We start from the raw sequence: 20265 nt of genomic DNA, 5'->3' as shown, positions 1-20265 counted from the left end.
ATGTATACTAGAGCAATCTATATGTGAAATTATAACATAATTTATCCATCCATCCATTTTCAGAACCGCTTATCCATTATTTTCACAATGACAACCGCAAGAGGGCGCTCAAGGCCTGTGTATCTGTACCTGCTACTTTTGAACCTCTTAAAATTAATCATTTCAACATTAGCAGTAACTTGTAAAAAAACTAAGAAGGGCTGAACAAAAATGGCATTGAAGAAAAAATAATATTCGGCAGATTACAAGATGCAAGTAGTGAAATATGCAGATACACTAAGGGTCTGGATGGCATCTTTAGAGCACGAAAAGCTCTACTAATGATGGCTAGCATTCGAGCGCACATTGCGCCACAGTTAAAAAATGAATAAAACGTTTTCAACTCCATACCAGCCATCATACAGGAAGGCTTAGCCAAAATACTACAGGCATTTGGTATCTCTGTGACTCAGAGCTTTAAGGGCAGACTTGTCTAACCTGTGGGAGCAGTGGATGATGAGTGGATGAGAGCACAGCTTGACAGCAAATGAGTGAATGCGCCTTGCAACTATCATCCATCTCCTCGCTCGATTCAGGTGTGGCCAATATGCCCCCCCCACCTTTGTTGGTAGATTGCGAGAGGCTGGTTGTTTGAAAAGTAGATTTTGAAGTAAAAAAGTCTGGGCACCCCTGGTATATTTGTAAAGCAATTGTTTTAGAAGACAACATGAGGGGAAAAAATACTTCCTCGACTTGAAAGCAGACACACAATGGGTTTCACCATGATGCTCTTTGAATCAAAGTATCAGAGTCTGAATGGCCATCTGCATGTGCATGTGGGTGCTCCTGCGTTTAAAATATGGCCGCTCGTCTACACAAAGTTGAGTTTTCTGACGCCAAGACGGTAGCTGCAGTTACAGAAAACTGAGCGGCACAAATAGAATTTTGTTTAAAGCCTAATTCCACTGCAAAGATGTAGAAACATTTTGGATTGAAGGCAGATGAACACCAATGAGCTGGTAACCTGCTAAGCTTACCCCAATGAGCGAGTTCTTTGTATTCCCAATGGTGGTGAGAGTGCTCAGATTGAAGATGAGGATGAATTGTGCCTTCTCTGGGTTTAGGGTGATAGAAGCGAAAACAGGGTGCTGGATGCTGAGGCAGGGGGTATCTGGTGGCTCAAATCCACGAGACAGATCCAGGGTTTCCAGAATGCTGGACAAGGCACACGCCATCTCTCCCAATACCAATTTATAAGCTGCCTCCAGGGTGGGGATGTTTTTCAGACTCAGGAGTGCCTGGTACACGCTTTGTACATTCATCACCACCTGTAGAGTGCACATACATAACTAGATTAGCAAGGTCAAAGTTTAAAATCTGTTCTATCATACACAGATTTAAAATAAAATGTTATTTTGCACATGCAAAATGTAAAACAAAATTATAATTCCCTTCACTTTATCATACAACAATATGGCCCCTTTTCAAAGGTAACAGGATCAAATACAAGAGTCGAGAGTAGAGCTTATTTCCTCACAAATTTTCACAAAATTTTGGGCTGTGTCCTAGCAAGCCACATTAAAACCCATTGTCAGAGCAGATTACTGACACACAACCACAGGGTTTAAAATATTAAATATGTATCATATAATAACAGTTAGTCCATCTATTATCTGAGTCCCTTATCCTCAAAGGAGTTGCAGGAGTGCTGGAGCCTATTCCAGCAATCTTCTGGCAGGAGGCGGGGTACACCCTGAACTGGTTCCCAGCCTAATGCAGGGCACACAAACCAACACCTATGGACTAATCGTAATATACAAAATTATTTTTTGTATAGGAATTGCTGAGATTTTTGTATCTATTTTTTAAAGACTGTTTTGTTTTTAAATGATCTAATTTTATGTTTTTCTACCCTACATTTTAAAACAATCCATATACGGAGGCATACTGGATTGTGACCTTTTGAACAAATTATGGTTATGTATAGAATGTTTCTGCCTGCTGGGAAAGCAAAAATCCTATTGTAGCAACACTGCATATTGTTCATGAGTATGCGGTTTACGATTGTCCAGGGGGTGGCGGATGAAAATGTAACAGAATGCATGTATCCTACGAGATTTAAAAGTGGATATGTCCCAATTTTAGGGTCCAAAACATGTCGAGAATGACAAATGTTTTTTTTCCATGTGTGTTTGGAACGCGAACTTCTCCTGAGTCATGACGCCGAGGATGGTGACATGGAAATGTAGCCAATCAAAGAAGCACCCAGGAATGACAAACACAGACACAACCATAAATGAGAATTGTATTTTCCAATGTTTTTTGTGTGTGTAAAAGTGAGTTTTCCTAACAGCAAAACGTATTTTCCAAAACAAGTCATTCGTTTATTAAGAAAACATCCACAAACCTCTTTCTCTCGATGGAAACGCAATTCCAGCAGCTGTGATTCTGGTGCTAATAATTTCTCCACAAAGGAAGCAGGCAACTTTGTGTTGATTTGCTCCACAATCTGAAACATTTTTAAATGTGGGGGGAGAATAATTCATCAAGAAAATACAACACTTAAGGAAATAACCTATTTGAACAATTTGACCCCCCCCCCCACCCAAAAATGGCACAGTTGAAAATTCACTTGTGTACATACATGCGTTAAACATTCATCTTTAATGGAAATCACTTTCACTCAATTAACATATTTGACCAAGATTTTATTTTTCTCATTTGAAACTTGATTGAGCTAAGATAATTATAATTATGCTGTGCAGCGCCAACCATAGATGGGCCTTTAGTTTCACAAACAGCAAAGGGTCGAAATCATTATTGCGCATTTAATTTGAAGACAGGATGGAATTTGGAAAAGACCTACAACAGGAAGTACATTCCATAAATGTTTGTTGTCCTCAAATCCAAATGGATTGAAAGTACAAACAAAGCTTAATCGAGTTGATGCAATAAACTGAATGGACTGTAAGAGTACCTATGGATGCTGTTGGTCGTATTTCTCAGCAAGATTTAAGCGTCAGCACTTCAATGCATATAACCATGAAGAGTTTCAGCTCGTTTACTGTCCTACTGCATAGACATTTTTTTTTCATTATTGATTGAACAGATTTGATGTTTAATTTTATGAGCAGTAATGTAACTTTGGATCTTCATGGAAAGTAGATTAAATTGTGGGGGGAAACATCTGAAATTCAAGTAAAAAGTATTTGTCATCGAATTTCAGAATTGTGTTAAATGCCCATTGCGAATTAAATGTGCCCATACCAGAGTGAGAAGGCTGAGTGCTGCTAGGTTGTAGTCTGAACCACAAGCACGGCAGCAGTCCAACTGGTCCAAGCCATAGGCTAAGACTGTCTCCATTAGTTGACCACAGGGCTCCATGCTGGCCAGCAACACACCCACACACTCATTCCCTGCAGTTAGAACTGCCTCAGAGAACTCAACCTGCTTGGCTGTTGTCACACATGCCAGAACCCGGTTAAGAATCTGGAAAAAAGCACAGGGAAGCTAAATGGTTGACTAGTCATTTTTCTGCTTGAAATGAACTTTTTAAAGTGCCCAAAAAATTTTGCTTGCTCATATCAAATTTGACCTTGTCCTCTTTGTCCAAGTGTATTCAAATGTTTGCTAAATATTACAGTTCAGTTTAATCAAGGTATTAACCTCACAGTACGGTAATTAATGCTGTATTGTGAGAAATCTCACGGTATTGCAGGAAGGGTGATGGAAAACTTAAAACCAGGAGGTGAAAGCAGCAATAGTGAAAAACCTCTCCTCCTCGCATAATCACACTACCCACTAAAGCCAGAGTTTGCCCACAGTTTTAAAAAAAAAAAAAAGACATCTTCATGTCATATATTATGGTGATATTGTATTCTTTCAAATTTTCACATTTGTATAAATACAGTGATCAGGTATACAGTACTTCCTAAACGCTATTACTGCTGCAGCAACAATCATGCCTGATACTGTTACGTTTGCTGGGACAGAGGCCGGCGCGAATAACAAGGAGTCTCTATATAGGCTATAGGCTAGTATCTATATAGGCACAATAGCTCATTATTTTTATTTTGTCCCGAGACAAATTTACGACTTCTAATTTTGCTGCATCATGAATATTGTGACACTACATACAAAAAATAAATACACACACACACACACGCTTGGCCAATTGCGAATGTTGTATGTTTTCCAACTTGCCCATAAGTTGAGTTGCCCTGGGCAATTGGAAATCAGTAAAGTTGAAGCACTGTTCTACAGTACTATCGATCTTGACATATTCATAAGGAAATACTTTGTTTTTAGAAAATTTTATTTTTCAACTAGTTCCTCTCCTGATTTCTCTACTGACATGCAATGTATTTGAAGAAAATGCATTTCAAAAATTGGAATGTCTGGTTATGGATATTTACATAATGCATTGCAAGAATTCCCCACCATATGACACAATCAAATTTTCATTCTCCCAACTGACTTGGTAGCCTAAATCAATAATTCAACATATATTTGATCACATCAACATAGACCAGTCCAGAAATGTTTCAATGTTTGCTGCTCTTACATCAGTGACGTAGACCTCGGTGATGGGTGGTCCTCTGATGGGGCTGAAAAGCTCGCCAATACTACGAACTACTGTGCTGAACACCCTCAAAAGAGCTGCCAGTTTGGGTAGAGACACTGCAGGAGGTGGGATGTCTTCATCCAGCACCTCACCTGACACAACATGGCTCAAATCCTAAAAACAAAATCAAGTCAGTAGGCCTGCTTAATTAAAAAAATTAGGACACATACAAACAGAAACACAAGTTTGACCTCTGCATATGCCTCCATGTCCTCCAAGAATTGTCCAAGCAGAGTGGTGGAAAAAGTCAAATCTGCCACCCAGAATTGCTCCAGACTCTGCAGCCAGGCTTTATGCATGAAAAAAAAGCAAGGATCTTATATTAATCTATAATTATACTGGTATAATGAAGGTGACATTTCATTCTTTCTCCAAATATTGCGTGCACATACCAGTAGTATCTGTATGATACTTAATTGGGGAGAGGTATATGTTTTAGGAACATAAAAACTCCTCCCTTAAAAAACACTATTGATACTGACCTGACACCTGCTGAGTGAGTGAATGCTGCTGCGTATGATCAATATGCCAACCCACCAAGATATCCACTGTGTCCTAATGAAAATAGGAGGTGGAAGCACGAGTTACAATGTTAGTATGTTTATGCTCTTGCACATTATAAGAAATTGTTATTGAAAGGACTTAAACGTTCAGGATTTTTGGGGCAGTTCCCCACCACCAACAGGTTTAAAAATATAAGCAATCCCTTATCGGATCACAAGATAGTAATGTGCCTCTTTAAATGATTTTTTTCATTTACTGTATCTACCCGTGTACTGTACACCGAGTATTTTCAAAAGTATTCTCTAGCATTTCAGACAAAAAGGTACAACAATGACCTCCAACGGGCATTCAAAGATTGGCCACTGACAAACATTAAGTTTTCAAGTCGCATCAAACCAACATTACAACATGATGAAACTAATGGGTGCTAACTTAGTGTAAAATCTAATTAAATTACATTAAAACAATTAAAATGTGTGTAAATGACTTTATTATAATTAAAATACTTCACACACACCAAACCTTTAGAGCATGATTCACCAGAATGTTAACAAGTTTATGTACAGCCGTTAGTGTTAGCGCAGGCTTGTTCGGCTACAGAATGTTGAGTTGCCTGCTTGCGAGCAGTAATCTATCAAAAGTATGTGAACATACCTCAAGCAATCTATGAATGAACATCCTCTCTTCTGCACCGGTGATGACCCCCGCACATTTTTCCTTATTTTATTATTCAACCCACAATATATTTCCGCAATCAATTGTGATCATTGCCGCGGTAACGAGTGTATCCATTCACATTTGAGTTGACCAGAGAGCGACATTTTATTATCATTATATCATTTATAGTCTGACGGAAAACATGAAACACCAATTTGTCTTGTAGTCTGATACAGGCATTATGTGCTGTTTCAGATGTATTGTCTGATGCATGCCGCCTATTTTTTTGTTGGGGGGGTAGTCAGATCTTTGAAGTTCTACATCAAAAGACATGCAACAGGGCTCGGGGAAAAAAAAAAAGCTTTTGGATTCAAATATATTGTACGGGATGACAATGTGGAGTTGTCTTTTGCGGAGCTGATCAATGTCACCGATCAGATCGGCGAATTATGAAATTAAACCGATCAGCATAAAATGCTAATTATTATGGATCAATGAGACAAGATCGGTGTTAAGTCTAATTATTATTACATATCCCAAGCATATGCATCAACATCATATCCAAGGTCAACACTCTCACCCTGAAATTTGTGCTGAAGACATGTGGGTAGCAACGAGCCACCTGAAGAATGCACTTCACACTTTGACAAAGCAGCTCCGGAGTGTCCACGTTCTCCAAGATTGACTGGAGATTGCTCATCACCAGCTATAACACAAAAAAGGCTAAGTCATAAATGATGGGAAAAAAAATATGCATAGCGGACCCATGAATACTTGCAGCTTGTAATCCTTCCAGCCCAAGGTCACACCAGTTTCATTTCTTATTCCATTTTTTTTTCCATTCACTCAAAAATGCTTATTGGTTGTTTATTACCAATTATTACATTTTTTGGTGTGTTTCTTTTCCCCCCCGATGGAATTATAATGGGTGTTAATAGTTTGCAAATTTCACTATTTGCAGTCTGGACTTGCAAATACGAGGGGTCCACTGTACACTTTACACAATTAATGAATGAAAATTGACAAAAACTTTTAAAAAATGGCTCTAATACAGATGATGGCATTTTGTAAAAAAATAAAAATAAAAATTCTGAACACATGCTTTTCAGAAACTATCCCCACAAAGTAATGAGAACCAAGCACCTGTTGAACACAATTGAGATCTGTGCCTCTGGTTACCTGCATGACTTGAGTGAAGGTCTTTCTCTCCCCCGCAGCCTCCAAAGCACGCTGTGTTGCTAACAGGTACAACAGCTTCACCTCGTCACGACTGCTTGATGTAAACTTGAGGAAAATCCATTTGAAGATGCGCTCTGCCTCATAACTGAGCACAGTGCAGAGCAGACCCAAGCAGGCTGCTGCATCCTGACGCAACTCCCAGAGCAGCTTACTACTATACCCAACAATGACACACCAAAGACTATGTTAGGAGAAGGCTTCCGATTTATTTTGTTTGAAAACACTGCACTGTACTGTACACAAGGACTCTGGAGGTAATTAAACCTTCTCAAAGCGTCAGTAAAACTGCATTTTCAGCTTTTATTTATTTTTGCTGTAGCTGAGGCTTTTGTAATAGTTCTTTATAAAGAAAGTTGTTAAAATTTCTAGATGGGAATAGAATGGATACGCAATGAGAGAGATGCGGGTTTGCTCAACTGTCCACAACCTGTAACCCGCATTTACTCGAGGCCTAGGAAGTCAAACCCGGCTAATTTGAAAACTTTTGCAAACATGTTTAAAAATGAATGCATGTGTAACCTGAGCAAATATCTGTTATTCATCATCTTACCTCTCATTCAAAATATCATTCAAGGTGCTGAGGATGGTGTCCAACTGTTTGACCAAGTTCTGAAACAAAATATATCCACATTCATTTACAGAGTTAGCAAGTGAAACTTACTTTTTCTTTTCCAAGAGCAATGTTTTTACTGACCACTTTGTTCTCATTGTGACTGATGAATTCCTTTAACTGCTTAAGAGTGGTCAACCGTCGATCACGATCATCCTCCCTTGACACTCGGCGCAGGAGGTTGGCCAACCGAGACTCATCTGAGTGAGCCATCCCTCTGTCTATCATAACACATTGACATGAAACACTTAAATATTAAGGCTGTTGTGCGTGAACTCAGATTGTTGTACTTTTTTGGTAAAGCTGGAACAGCCTTTAGATAAATCAGGATAGATACCACTGAATATTTGAATGGAATCTACTTTTAGTGAGTCTCACCCTGCGATTTCCTCATGTCCTTTGAAGCTATAGCACGGTTTCCATGCTGAAAAGAGTTTAAATCCGTCGTCACGTCATTTGCCCTCAACTCTTGCCCCAGCGACTTCCAACCAAAATTAGTATCACAGACACTTTGACCAGCTTCATATCCACCTGAGGGAAGTTAACATATGCTGTATTAAAACAACATTTCACATGTATACTGTTCCCATAAACCTAAAAGAGTGTTTTATTTTCTTTACTCAATAGCACATATCTAAGACCTTGTTGACTAACAGATTACTGAGTTTATCTCAAATCAGAAAGAAAATTTAATTTGTTGGCGCATTAAGTGCAGAAGGCGCACCCTCTTCCAGAAGTGCATCTGCAGCAGCATAGGCATCGCTGGGCACCACGGGCTGCTCAGCCAAGCTGAAGGGCAATGTGTCAGAAAATTCTGCCGAACCGAGCTCTCTGGACCTCACTCCGTCCTCGATGAATGACACACTATCAACACTGGAAAATAGAACATATCCAGACAAAAAGGGTATGAATGCTGCGTTGGATATCTTTAGGATGCTTCAAAATGTTAAAAGGGGAAAAAAATGGAAACTTTGCTTTGTGTGTTTAATACAGTTCCTGTAAATCCACAAAATGCAAAGTACTGAAACAAATGCTCTGAATAACACACTGTAATGTAAACCTTTTTCTGGTAGGAGTAAAATGAGTACATATTTAGAGTACATGAATGCTTCGCTATGGTGCAATTCCTTTGTTGCAAATTCAGTGCAATCATATTTATTCATTTTGGGGGGTGGGGTGATCAATTTAGAGCAGATGATCAGACATGAAAACAAAGAAAGCATAAAAAGATGCCCCCCCCAAAAAAATGTTATTGTGCACTCTGGGAAGATCCCCCAGGCCCTCGCACAGAATTTTTTTGTGTAACAAATTAATCATACAATGTTGCTAAATAATTGACAAAAATAAATACTTCACAGAGAAAAACGTATTTACAGTGCTTAAGTACAGGTTGATATAGAAATTGAACATTTAACATTAAATTTGCCTCCATTCTTGGCTTTTTTATTTTGGCCTGATCTCTGTTTCACTTCATTTTTCATAATTAGCAAAGACAAGGCCTAAACCCTAATGCATTCTCCAGGAATATATTAAGTGTAATGTTTTGCCATTTTTATTGGCCACTTCTGAACTTGTAGTTCATTCTGTGTTATGACATAATACCTAAAATTGCACTATCGCTTAATAAGTTTACCATTAAGATCCATAAAATAATTAGATAATTTTAGGTGCATTTCCTCATTAATACAAGCTGTACTAATGGATCAGCTTGTCTCCAATGTTACGTGTACTTCGCAGTTCTGCTGGGAGCATAACCAGGGTCACGACCCGAAGCACCTCAACGCGAAAATACAAAATCCCACTGTAACAGGTACGACATTGGCTGATCTGATATACAAAAAATGTTGTTTACATGCAAGAGTAACAATAGAGGGTGTACGCTTCAAAGGTGTGTAGAGTACCCAAATACTGTGCTCAAGTAAGAGTACTATTACAATAAAAATGAGACTCAAGTGAAGTCATCCAAAAAAATTACTTAAGAGTCAAAAGTACACAGCAAAATAATTACTCAAGTAATGAGTAAATAGTAATTTCTGATTTTTCAAATAACAGCATGAACATCAATTAAAATAATTTCTGATGTTGCAGTCTGTGCACGCATGCAGTCTTAAGACATCTTCAATTTACTGCACAGTTCCCTAGTTATAAGTGATCTGAAACATCCACGTTTGTGCAGACAGTGTCAGACAAATACATGAAAGCTGTTGTTTTCATTCACCTAAATGTAAAAAAAAAAAAAAAAAAAAAAAGTAGCCCACTATTGCCTTCAAAGTAACAAAGACCTTCCCAACATGGCCTCCAAATAAGCACTACGATCAGCTGGGCTAGTTTATCTAGTGTAGATACCCATGCCTAGGAAGCCCAAAAGACGCTGAATGAGGTCATGTGACTTTCCTGTGTTGTCTGATTGGCCAACTAGGCTTAACCGTCACTAGCCCTGAAACTGAACTGGTTCAAACAGTGGCCAGTGCAAAAGTCACCATCATAGTCTAGCAGAGGTAATACTTAATAACCAATAATTGATAAATGCCGCAAGTGACAGATCATTATAAAGAAGTAAAATTACATCACTTTCTAACAGTAGAAGCAGCAGAGGTGTGTTTTCTGGTCTTGCCAACTCCTGTGACTTATCCAAAGTAGGTCGCGAGTGCACACGAATTTCACAGAATGGCAATTTATTTGCATGTATGCGTAATTCAAATCCTAAATTCAGTTAGCACTGGTGACTATCGTGTGGCAGCAATGCCTCACATAAAGACAACAGCTATTTTACTTTGCAGAAAAAGAAATCTTACAAGGCAATTTCAACTCACATCAAGTTCCCAAGTACTTACTAATACAAGGGTGTCAAACTCATTTTTGTCACGGGCCACATTGTACTTGCAGTTTCCCCTCAGAGGGCCGTTATATCTGTGAAACCATAAAAATCCTTAACTGCCTCATTATATTTACACATGAAATTAGTTTTGGAAGGGTAATGGGTTTTTCCAACTATTGTTGTTTGGTAACACAAAAATGCTTTTAAGATCCCAACGTTATCATTTATGATAGAACAATTTGAACTTCTGGAACAGATTTGGGAAAAAAAAAAAAAAAAAAAAATCAGGGAATGTTGATACACATGATTTGCCTCCGCGAGCTACATAAAATCACGCGGCGGGGCAGATCTGACCCCCGGTCCTTGAGTTTGACACCTGTGTACTAAAACAAGCTACCGCAAGTGTTTCATGAAATAAATTCAAATATAGCAACTTAAATGGATATACAGTTTAGCTCATGCACACACGCAACAATATGAAATAATATTGAACTGGTTGAGCCAACAATATGGAACAAATGAAAGAGTTCAGCTTGATTTTCTATGATCTGTATTTAAAAACACCACTCCAAGGAATTCTGGGGGAAAGGAGCAAGCACGGTGACGGCTTGGCGCTGCCCACAATGCCTGGACTCTCACTCTGAGGCACACTGTCCAATGGTTTAGCCTGCGTAGCAACCATCCTGTGAAAGGTTACACGTCACTCAGAGTACACCTGGATGTGTAGGTGTTGAGTGTGAGGTTGGCAAAATGTTCATTTTAGTCAATGCTGCGGGCTGCTAACAAAATAGATGTTACTAATTTAGACACTCTTTACTCAAACAATGGAAACTTTTTGTGACCCAGTCCCCGAAAAAAAATTTGAATCGTTTCAAACTGGAATCGAAATAAGGAACCATTCCTCAAATTCCAATGATGCCTATTCCTACACAAAACTACCAAAAAATGAAACGCTATTTCTAAATAGAATACTGATCCAATGTGAAAATACTGCTTAAATGTGTTGACCAGCAAATTTAGTCAAACCAAACTTCCATTTTTGCCGTCATGTCTTTTCATCAATTTTGGCAGGATGACCAATTCTTGGTACTGTCAATTATGTGCCCTATTTTCTTACGTTTCAAAGAACAGTCAACGCGGAAGCATGGTGGAGTGGCTGGAAAACGTTGGCCTTACAGTTCTGAGGTCCTGGGCTCAATCCCAGACCCACCTGTGGGGTTTGCATATTCTCCCCATGCCTGCGTGGGTTTTCTCTGGGCACTGCGGTTTCCTCCCACATCCCCAAAATATGGAACATTAATTGGACAGTTTAAATTGCCCCTAGGTGTGATTGTGAGTGCAGCTGTTTGTCTCGATGTACCCTGCGATTGGCTGGCAACCAGTTCAGGGTGTACCCCACCTCCTGCCCGTTGACAGCTAGGTTAGGCTCCAGCACTCTTGCCGCCCTTGTGAGGATAAGCGGCTAAGAAATTGAATAGATGGAACAGTCAACGCTTTCAAATTCTTTCATACCTTTCGCTTAACCTAACCTACCCTTAACCTGTGAACAACATCCCTTCGATCCTGCAGAGGTTCTTTGCTGACAATGGCTCCCAGAGCAGCTTTATTTCCATTTTCATTTTCCAAGCTGCTCATCCTCATAAGGGTTGTGAGAGGGCTGGAGTCTATCTCACCAAACTTTGGACAAAAGTACACCATGAACTTTGGTTTTTTAAGTTGGGTTAATCAGAGACACTTTAAATGGTGGAAAGTGTGCTCCCATTTAAGAAGAGTTTGAATGAACAGTGGAACCTCGCAATTTGAACATTAGTCATTCTTGAAACAACATCGCAACATGTTGATAAATAAAAAGAAGGTAATCTCCAAATTAATAAAAAAAAAATACAAACTGCAAAAAAATGAAACTAATAATTGACTACTTAATCACATGTTACAATGTGACCATTGTAAATGAATAAACATTTATGATGTAGGAAGAAAAAAATTGAGCTTCCCCTCCTTGAAAAAGCAGCAGCCACCACTTCATTGATTGATATTACTATGAGTATTCCATGAGATTTTAAGAAACTATCTTTTTGGACTATACGTTTCTCGATAGCAAACAGTAGATCAGGCGATGGTCAATGTGATTGTCAAAGACTGTCAGCCCCTGAGCATCGTGGAAGATGAGGGTTTCAGAGATCTTATTCACCGCCTACAATTTGAAGCAATAAGTTTTCAATAAGAAACCCCTCATTCGTCCGCTCATAAACATGCAAAGGCACTCATATGTCAGAAGTAATTTTCAGATACCTTAAACATATTTACAATGTAATTTTTACTTCCATGTAATAAAACATTTTAGTGACTGATGCATTAGTCATTTTAGTGGCATTCAAATTAACTGAAATACACCCACCTCTTTCATTCGGTAAGCACGTTAATTAATCATTTGATGTCCACTCTGTCCACTAATAGACCGCACTCCACTCTATGCACCCATCCTGAAATTGTTTTTTTCTTTTTAAGTCCACCAGATGTCACCATGAAGCGACACACAACACACCGCTGTGTCGACACAATTGGGCGAGCGTGCAGGACCCTTCACTAATATACTGTACTGTATAACATTTCCAAGGAAAAGTTACTAACTTTACAAAATGTGACCGTTATCCAAATATAAGCACTTGCAAATAACACTGTGAGAATGTTAAGCAGTGCCGTCACACTTTATTGTTGTTTCCGCATGGTCATAGTTGAATATGGAGAGGACACAGAGTGCTCATCAACCGGATATCATCTAGGCCGCGAATTAAAACAAAACTTTAAGGCGGTAGGGGTGGATATAAAACAGACGCTTTCGGAGGGGAAAGGTAGGTCGGGGGAAGCTTTCGTGGAAACGAAAACAATGAAATGTGTCCTTCGGCCTCGCAAAATAAACCTAGTTGAATCTTTGGGCAATTTTAGGTCCACTGGTGAGGATGAGCTGCCTTCATGAAAACATCAGATCAGACGATGTATTGAACTCTATGAACGCGTATAATGCAAATGAACACACACCGCTCCACTGCAGCTCGGCGCCAGATAGCATCAAACAAAGGCAAATTTATGTCAGAATTTTTGACACGTTGGCGCGCGGTTTAAGCCAGACGTCCAACCAATACTGTTCAGAATTTAGCAGGCATTGACACATTACGAATAAATGTTTGAAAGGAATGCCATGCTAACGTTAGCGTCATACCGCCAAATCAATCCCGCATGTAAGGCTCGCACACAAGCCCAAACTAGACAAGTGACGGCTCGCAAGCACGTAGTTTTACTAGGCCATTACTAGGCCACGGATAGCTGTTGATTTAATTTAACAACCATGGGAATAACAACAAGTTCCCTTCCACGCGGTGACAAATTATCGAGGAGGCTGAGGATAGGCCCCAAAACACAGCGTTTTCTTTTCATCGGTCATCCCGAAACAGGGAACCAACCTGGGCTGCCAGTCATTCCGGTGTGGCTGCTGCAGTTTGTGGGCACCGCTGAGCCGAGACCTCGAGGCTTTCCGGCTCATTACCTTCTGGGGAGCTGCATGGCCCGCTTGCAGCGGTAACGTTAAGCGAATACCGCGTGCTTCTGTTTCACTTTCTGATAATGTCAAGTATCGCAACTCGTTGGTACAGTTAGCTTGAGGTTGTGTTTGGTTAGCCTTCTTCGTGCTGGAAGATGCATCCCAATCATACGTCTTCTTTCTTTACTGCCACCTATTGACTGCTGCCTTAGACTACAATGTACTGTATTAGTGTACTTGGCTCTACTGAAAATGTATGCTGGCAAGCAAGTGGTGTCAATATCAAACTCAATTTACGTCTGGGGCGGCATTCACTCCAGTTTGATCTCACTTGGACCAGTATATTCGTGGAATAATGAAAAAAAAATCCCATAAAATCCGACTCAGGAGAGGCTCTCCAATTTCCTTGTACAGTACAGTCGTATGATGACAATTCATTCATTCATTCATTCATTCATTCATTCATCATTCATTCATTCATTCATTCAAATAATTACCAATACATTTGGACTATTGATTATTATCTTGTTGCAAATCTTGCTTCAAATAATAGTAATAGTAATCGGAAATGTCTCAATAAAAACTATTTTCAACCATGTTCTTGATCATTGTTTTCATTTATATGGATCAAAGTGGACAAATGTACTGTAAACTGTATTTACCTTTTATGAAATAACTTCTTAACATACAGTACCCAAAAATGCCACCAGCTTCTTTCGGTCCGAGTTCTTTAGAGATGGACTGGCACAAAGTTGAAAAGTGACCTGTGGTGTGACAAGTCCACGTTTCAAATTGTTTTGTGAATTCATGGATATCGTGTCCTCCAGACCAAAGAGGCAAAGGGCAATTTAAACTATCCATCCATTCATTTTCTTTTGCTGCTTATCCTCACAAGGGTCACGGGGAGTGCTGGAGTCTATCCCAGCTGTCAACGGGTAGGAAGCGGGGTACACCCTCAACTGGTTGCCAGCCAATCGCAGGGCACATTGAGACAAACAGCCGCACTCACAATCACACTTAGGGGCAATTTAGAGTGTCCAATTAATGTTGTATGTTTTTGAGATGTGGGGGAAACTGGAGTCCCCGGAGAAAACCCATGCAGGCACCGGGAGAACATGCAAACTCCACACAGGTGGGGCTTGGATTGAACCCGGGTCCTCAGAACTGTGAGGCCAAGGCTCTTCCCAGCTGATCCACCGTGCCGGCCAATTTAAACTATTACAAAAATAAAAAATTAAAACTATTCCTCAGACTAAAGCAAAGTAATGAAAATTCCAAAATTAATATAAGCACATAAATACCAGAAAAATAAATACCAGAAACGAGGCTTCTTCCCAGCAATTAGGCACACACACTTTTTTTCAATGTAACAACAAAACATGAGCTCTTAAAACATTTGTATTTGCAGTCTCTTTCTCCCTCGCAGTTTCAGTTTAGATTACATTTTTGGACTAATTTCTGGATTACTGAATGTACAAATTCAATGGAATGATGACCTTGTACCTTGAGTCACCAAGAGATATGGCCAACCCTCACATTCTGAGTGGGATACACTGTTACCACCTGTGAAATATGGGATGTCTTGTCCCCTGTGCCAAGCATCCTCCTCGGTCTGAGGAATGCAGATATGTGTTGTTATAAATATTATTATTCCATTATTATGTTTTTAACCTGTCCTGTTCAGCTGCATAGTCTGGCAGAATGGTGGGTCTGTGTGCCATTTTCCATGTTCTAAGTATTTTGCTGTGCAATAGGGATATTTAAAATGCCCCACTGTTGTTTTTTTGTATTATTGTGTTCACTAAAAATGCAGCCAGAATGAAAGGGTTTTGAGCAGAGAGACAGAGAGACACAACAGACACGCGGAATAGGGTACCAAAGTACAGAAGTGAAATAGCTAGCTATTGGATCAAAAATGACATTACAAAGGAGTCGCTTTCTCATTTGTGAACTGGGGACACACCCTGTGACGAAAGGATGCAGCAACTAATCAAAAGGACAGGAAGAGGCAGGACAGAAAAGGACAGGGTAGGACAGGACAGGACAGGTATCATAATCAAGGTAGTGCGACTAATGTGTGGTTGAGTATAGTAGTTATCTGTCAATAGTCTTATATAGCCAACACACCCATCATAGGGGAGATACAGTCAAGTGGACTTCACCTATGCCCCCAAGACCCAGCGTGGTCTCCCAGCACCACCAATCCGCCTCAACCACCCCCCAGTGGAGAGGTAAGGAGAGTGGACTCCTGCTGCCCCCCCAAAAAAATAACAAACAATGTAAGATGTGGTGGTGGGGTGGGAACTAGGCAGGGGGTGCCGGACACCCAGCCAAATGTCGTCCCCATCCAAACGTGGCCCTCTCCCCACTGAATGCTTTATGATGCATTAAAATCGGGGGACTGGCCAAGCAGAGGAGTGGAGCAACTTGACCAGAGGCATTAAAACCAGCTTTGGCATTGGCATAATTATGGCCTGCGCCAGCCCTGTCCCCTGAAGGACCTGACTGCGAATGTCCCCAGGTATAAGGCCGACATGTGAGGAGATCCAAGACCAGTCGGCCCCAGAAGGGTGATATAGGCACAATCCCATTTTCAATGAGGCAGAGAAGGAACAAGCCCAGGCTCACACTGCTGGCCTAGAATCAAGAGGATTGGGTTCCATGTACATGCAAGCTATCCCAGCTATCATCAGCAGGAGGTATAGCACGGGGAGAACATACAAACTCCACAGAGGCGGGGCCGGGATTTTAACCCCGGTCCTCAGAACCGTGAGGCCAACACTCTACAGCTGCGGCACCATGCCACCGGAAAATACAACCATCCATCCATTTTCTAAGCCACTAAACCCACTCACAAAGGCATGGGGAGAACATCCAAACTCCACACTGGCAGGGCCGGGGGTTTGAACCCCATTCCTCAGAATTGTGAAGCCAATGCTCCAACCAGTCGCACCACCGTGCCGCCAGAGAAAATAAGAGTCCATAGGAAAAAAAAAAAACTGGAAATGTTACACTACGTTTACTGGACACCAATCAAAACAGCAAATTATGCTGTGTAATAAATATACTAATAATATATTCGATTTCCAAAATGATTTTTCTCCACACACCCCTTGCACAATTGATATACAGTAGTATTAGAAGCGAGTGCTCAACTACTTCCAAGGTCATCGCTTCTTTTTACATCACTGTCACATCCCTCCCGCTACAAATCTGCTTCGATGTGACACTCTTTATCAAGTGTAAGAAGTCAAAACGAAACTTAAGAAAGCAGATTTAAACCCACCCGGGCTCACGCTCACACACACAAGCCATCCATGCTCTCAGGGAGGGAAGACAGCCCACAAACAGAGCGTGTGTGTGAGGATCAAGATGGAAACCAACATGAAGATGAAAATCCTGGTTTTGATGACAGTGGTCATCATGGGCGCGTCTGGCCGTCCCAGTGGAGAAAGAATTGCGGTGACCCCAGGTACACACACACACATACACACACACATTCTTACCCACAGACTCAATTTAATTCATCTTGACACTGAACTCTTCTTGCTTGTTGAATTTGATGTTTTTATCTTGCTATCTGGAAACATAATTTAAAGGAAATTATGCTATTAGGCTGACAAAGTTTGCAACAAAACAATTCCATAGTTCACTTTGTGTCTTTTTTGCCATGCAGCTGCTCAAGAGACCAGTTGGGCAATGACAACACTGGGTGACCCAACCACAGACTTCTCGACGTGGTTCATCTGGACCGAGAACTACTGGAACAGACTCCACCAGATCTGGGTCAATGGGGAGCAGCCCAACCTCTATTGGCTCTATTGGTTCCAAGATCCCTGGAAGTTAACATCCAAGAGATGGGTCGACACGGCTAAGAGCTACTACGCCTTACCGACCGGGGCATACTAGAAGTCCTACTTACTTTGGGTTTAACCGACCAAGGCCGACCAGGTCCTGATTGATACTGTCTACTAATCTGTTTTGTAGTCACATTTTCATTTTTAGTCACCAAGTAGTAGCAAATAAAGACATGACATAAGTGATGGTTGTTCATTGAAATAAAACACGAAACATTATGTTCTACGGTGAGTGTCACTGTTATGGCAAGATTATGTTAAAACAGCTATTTTTGAAACTGATACAGATATTAAAAAAAAAAAAAACAAGAATTTACATTCTAATGCAAAAACATTGGTAATCGAAAATGGTGTTTTAATTACATACATGGTATATTATGAATACTCCATGTACTGTATTTGTTATCAATTTTCTTCCAGGAAAGGTCCATAGACAAAATGTATAAACCAAAAATGAGTCCTAAAGGAGCTGCACTTGTTGCGCTTTCAGTTATAATCTGCTGAGTGATGGTGATTACTTTGGTAATGTTCGAATCCCAGCATTCACACAATACGGTTCGGTTACTGATGCCCAGGGATATAGAGACATTAGTCTTGTTCATTCGTGCTATCAATTTTAAAACCATGATTTTTGTCTTTTCAGTGCTTGCCTTGTGCTGTATACCACACATTTAAGCCGATTTACTGTGAAGGCGACACTAAATCTCGAGGCAACATTGTACTTTACATTTTGACCACCAGAGGGAATCCTACCGCATCAAATGCGTCATTAAAAACGTTCATTTTACACTCCATCCATCCATTTTGTGAGCCGCTTATCCTCACAAGGGTCGCGGGAGTTCTGGTGCCTATCCCAGCTGTCATCGAGCAGGAGGGAGGGTACGTCCTGGACTGGTTGCCGCACATATAACACTCCACTGGCCGCAATAATTTCTTTTGTAAAGTATGATGCAGCTCCAACAATTTAGAAATACAGGCAACATTTGACACTCATACACAAAAGAGGTTATTATAAATAAAAATCCCCCCCAAAAGTGAAAGGGAAAGATTTTAAGCATATATAAGCATATATAAGCAACAACAACAAAAGTAATACTAATAATGATAATGATGAATTTAATAATATAATCTTTTTTTAAATCCTCAAAATAACTTTACAGAACATAAAAACGTTGTCCAAGAAAAAATCTCAAGTTTGCCTGTAATGCCTGAAATTGTGTGGAGATAAATAAAATAGTACCAAAAAAAAAAAATGCTAGGAGCAATTGGTAAATATTAGTAGTGCAGAGGACTGAGGTGTAAGTAGGTAACATAATCACAAATACATTTCAAATATTAAGGGAATGAATATGTCCATCTTACATTACATGTGGTGCGTGACATAACTCTGCTCTGAGGCATGTTAGACAGGGTTTTCATGATTAAATTTACCCGGTGTATTAAAAAAATTGAGCTGCCTACAGCCAACTTGATTCACCTCCAATCAAAGCGGTTCCTGTTATTCCCTGTAAATGTGCCGCACTACTGTTAAATGGAGACGCACCTTGAATAAATCCAGCGATCCTTGCATGAGGCCCACTCGTCGAGTGTGGCAACATACGACATTAGTGGGTACTCTTATTGAGCAGGGAATAAGCTGTTGAAAACCACTGAAGACGTAAATATGTACAGTATCTAGCCCCACCAACGAACATTCATGTGCTCCCACCAGGGATGCGTGGCAGTGATTAAGTGGGATATTTTAAAAATCATAGTAATAATGATAATAATAACAACGACAATAATAATGTGTTGCAAGAGTTGAGTTCTACAATGATTACAAGGATCTGATGCTCATTGTTAAAATATGTCTGTCATTCACTATGCATGTCTGAGGATGTTATCTGTCTGCATGTGGCCTGGTCAGGTTGACCAAAATTGCGTAGACCAGATGCACAAAATGTAGACATGGTCCCAGCAGTTGTAAGGTTAAAAGGACTTTCTTACATCAAATTCTCACTCCGCCAGGTGCATCTTCAAGAGTACATTAGTCTGAGTCATGATCAAACACACCGTCCATGCGTACGGAAATCAAGATATCGTGAAGGAATGTAGTTGGATGTTTGGTGGTGGTTGAAGGGGCCGTAGACGCAGGATGGCAGCCATGCTTGCACCAGACTGCCTCAAGTCAACTGTGCCTTCAAAAGCAGTTTCCCACCAACAGGTGTGACAGAGCAGTGAATGGATAGTGCATGACAAAGTGCATTTGATTTCCTACAAAAGTGCTGTATAAGTGTAATGCATTATTATTATTATTATTATTATTATTATTATTATTATATGGCAGTTTTTGTGCTCGACCACACTTGCACTGTCTACAAAAAGAGTCCATGCAGCAGGATGAATTTTAGAAATTGAGGGTCTCTATTAAATAATGAGTCAAAACTAAAATCAAATTGC

The 20265-nt window shown here is 40.1% G+C and overlaps 1 protein-coding gene across 1 annotated transcript in view; it reads right to left on the bottom strand.

The window, feature by feature from the left end:
- The window catches only part of smg1 (SMG1 nonsense mediated mRNA decay associated PI3K related kinase), a 59730-nt gene extending 45595 nt beyond the window's left edge, over positions 1-14135 (bottom strand). Inside the window, exons 1-13 of the mRNA XM_061845738.1 lie at positions 13893-14135; positions 8338-8486; positions 7992-8144; positions 7698-7834; positions 7554-7612; positions 6944-7157; positions 6345-6470; positions 5086-5158; positions 4795-4892; positions 4544-4717; positions 3247-3468; positions 2387-2488; positions 1017-1307 (exon numbers count right to left, since the gene is read on the bottom strand). Coding sequence (XP_061701722.1) covers positions 1017-1307; positions 2387-2488; positions 3247-3468; positions 4544-4717; positions 4795-4892; positions 5086-5158; positions 6345-6470; positions 6944-7157; positions 7554-7612; positions 7698-7834; positions 7992-8144; positions 8338-8486; positions 13893-13972 — 1878 coding nt within the window. The 5' untranslated portion in view covers positions 13973-14135. The remainder of the gene's footprint in view (positions 1-1016; positions 1308-2386; positions 2489-3246; positions 3469-4543; positions 4718-4794; positions 4893-5085; positions 5159-6344; positions 6471-6943; positions 7158-7553; positions 7613-7697; positions 7835-7991; positions 8145-8337; positions 8487-13892) is intronic.
- Between the last annotated feature and the right edge of the window lie 6130 nt (positions 14136-20265).

This window comes from Syngnathoides biaculeatus, chromosome 16 (assembly GCF_019802595.1).
Source record: "Syngnathoides biaculeatus isolate LvHL_M chromosome 16, ASM1980259v1, whole genome shotgun sequence".
Taxonomy (NCBI): domain Eukaryota; kingdom Metazoa; phylum Chordata; class Actinopteri; order Syngnathiformes; family Syngnathidae; genus Syngnathoides; species Syngnathoides biaculeatus.
Note: the sequence above shows the minus strand (reverse complement) of the source record. Positions and strands in the feature narration are given on the sequence as shown.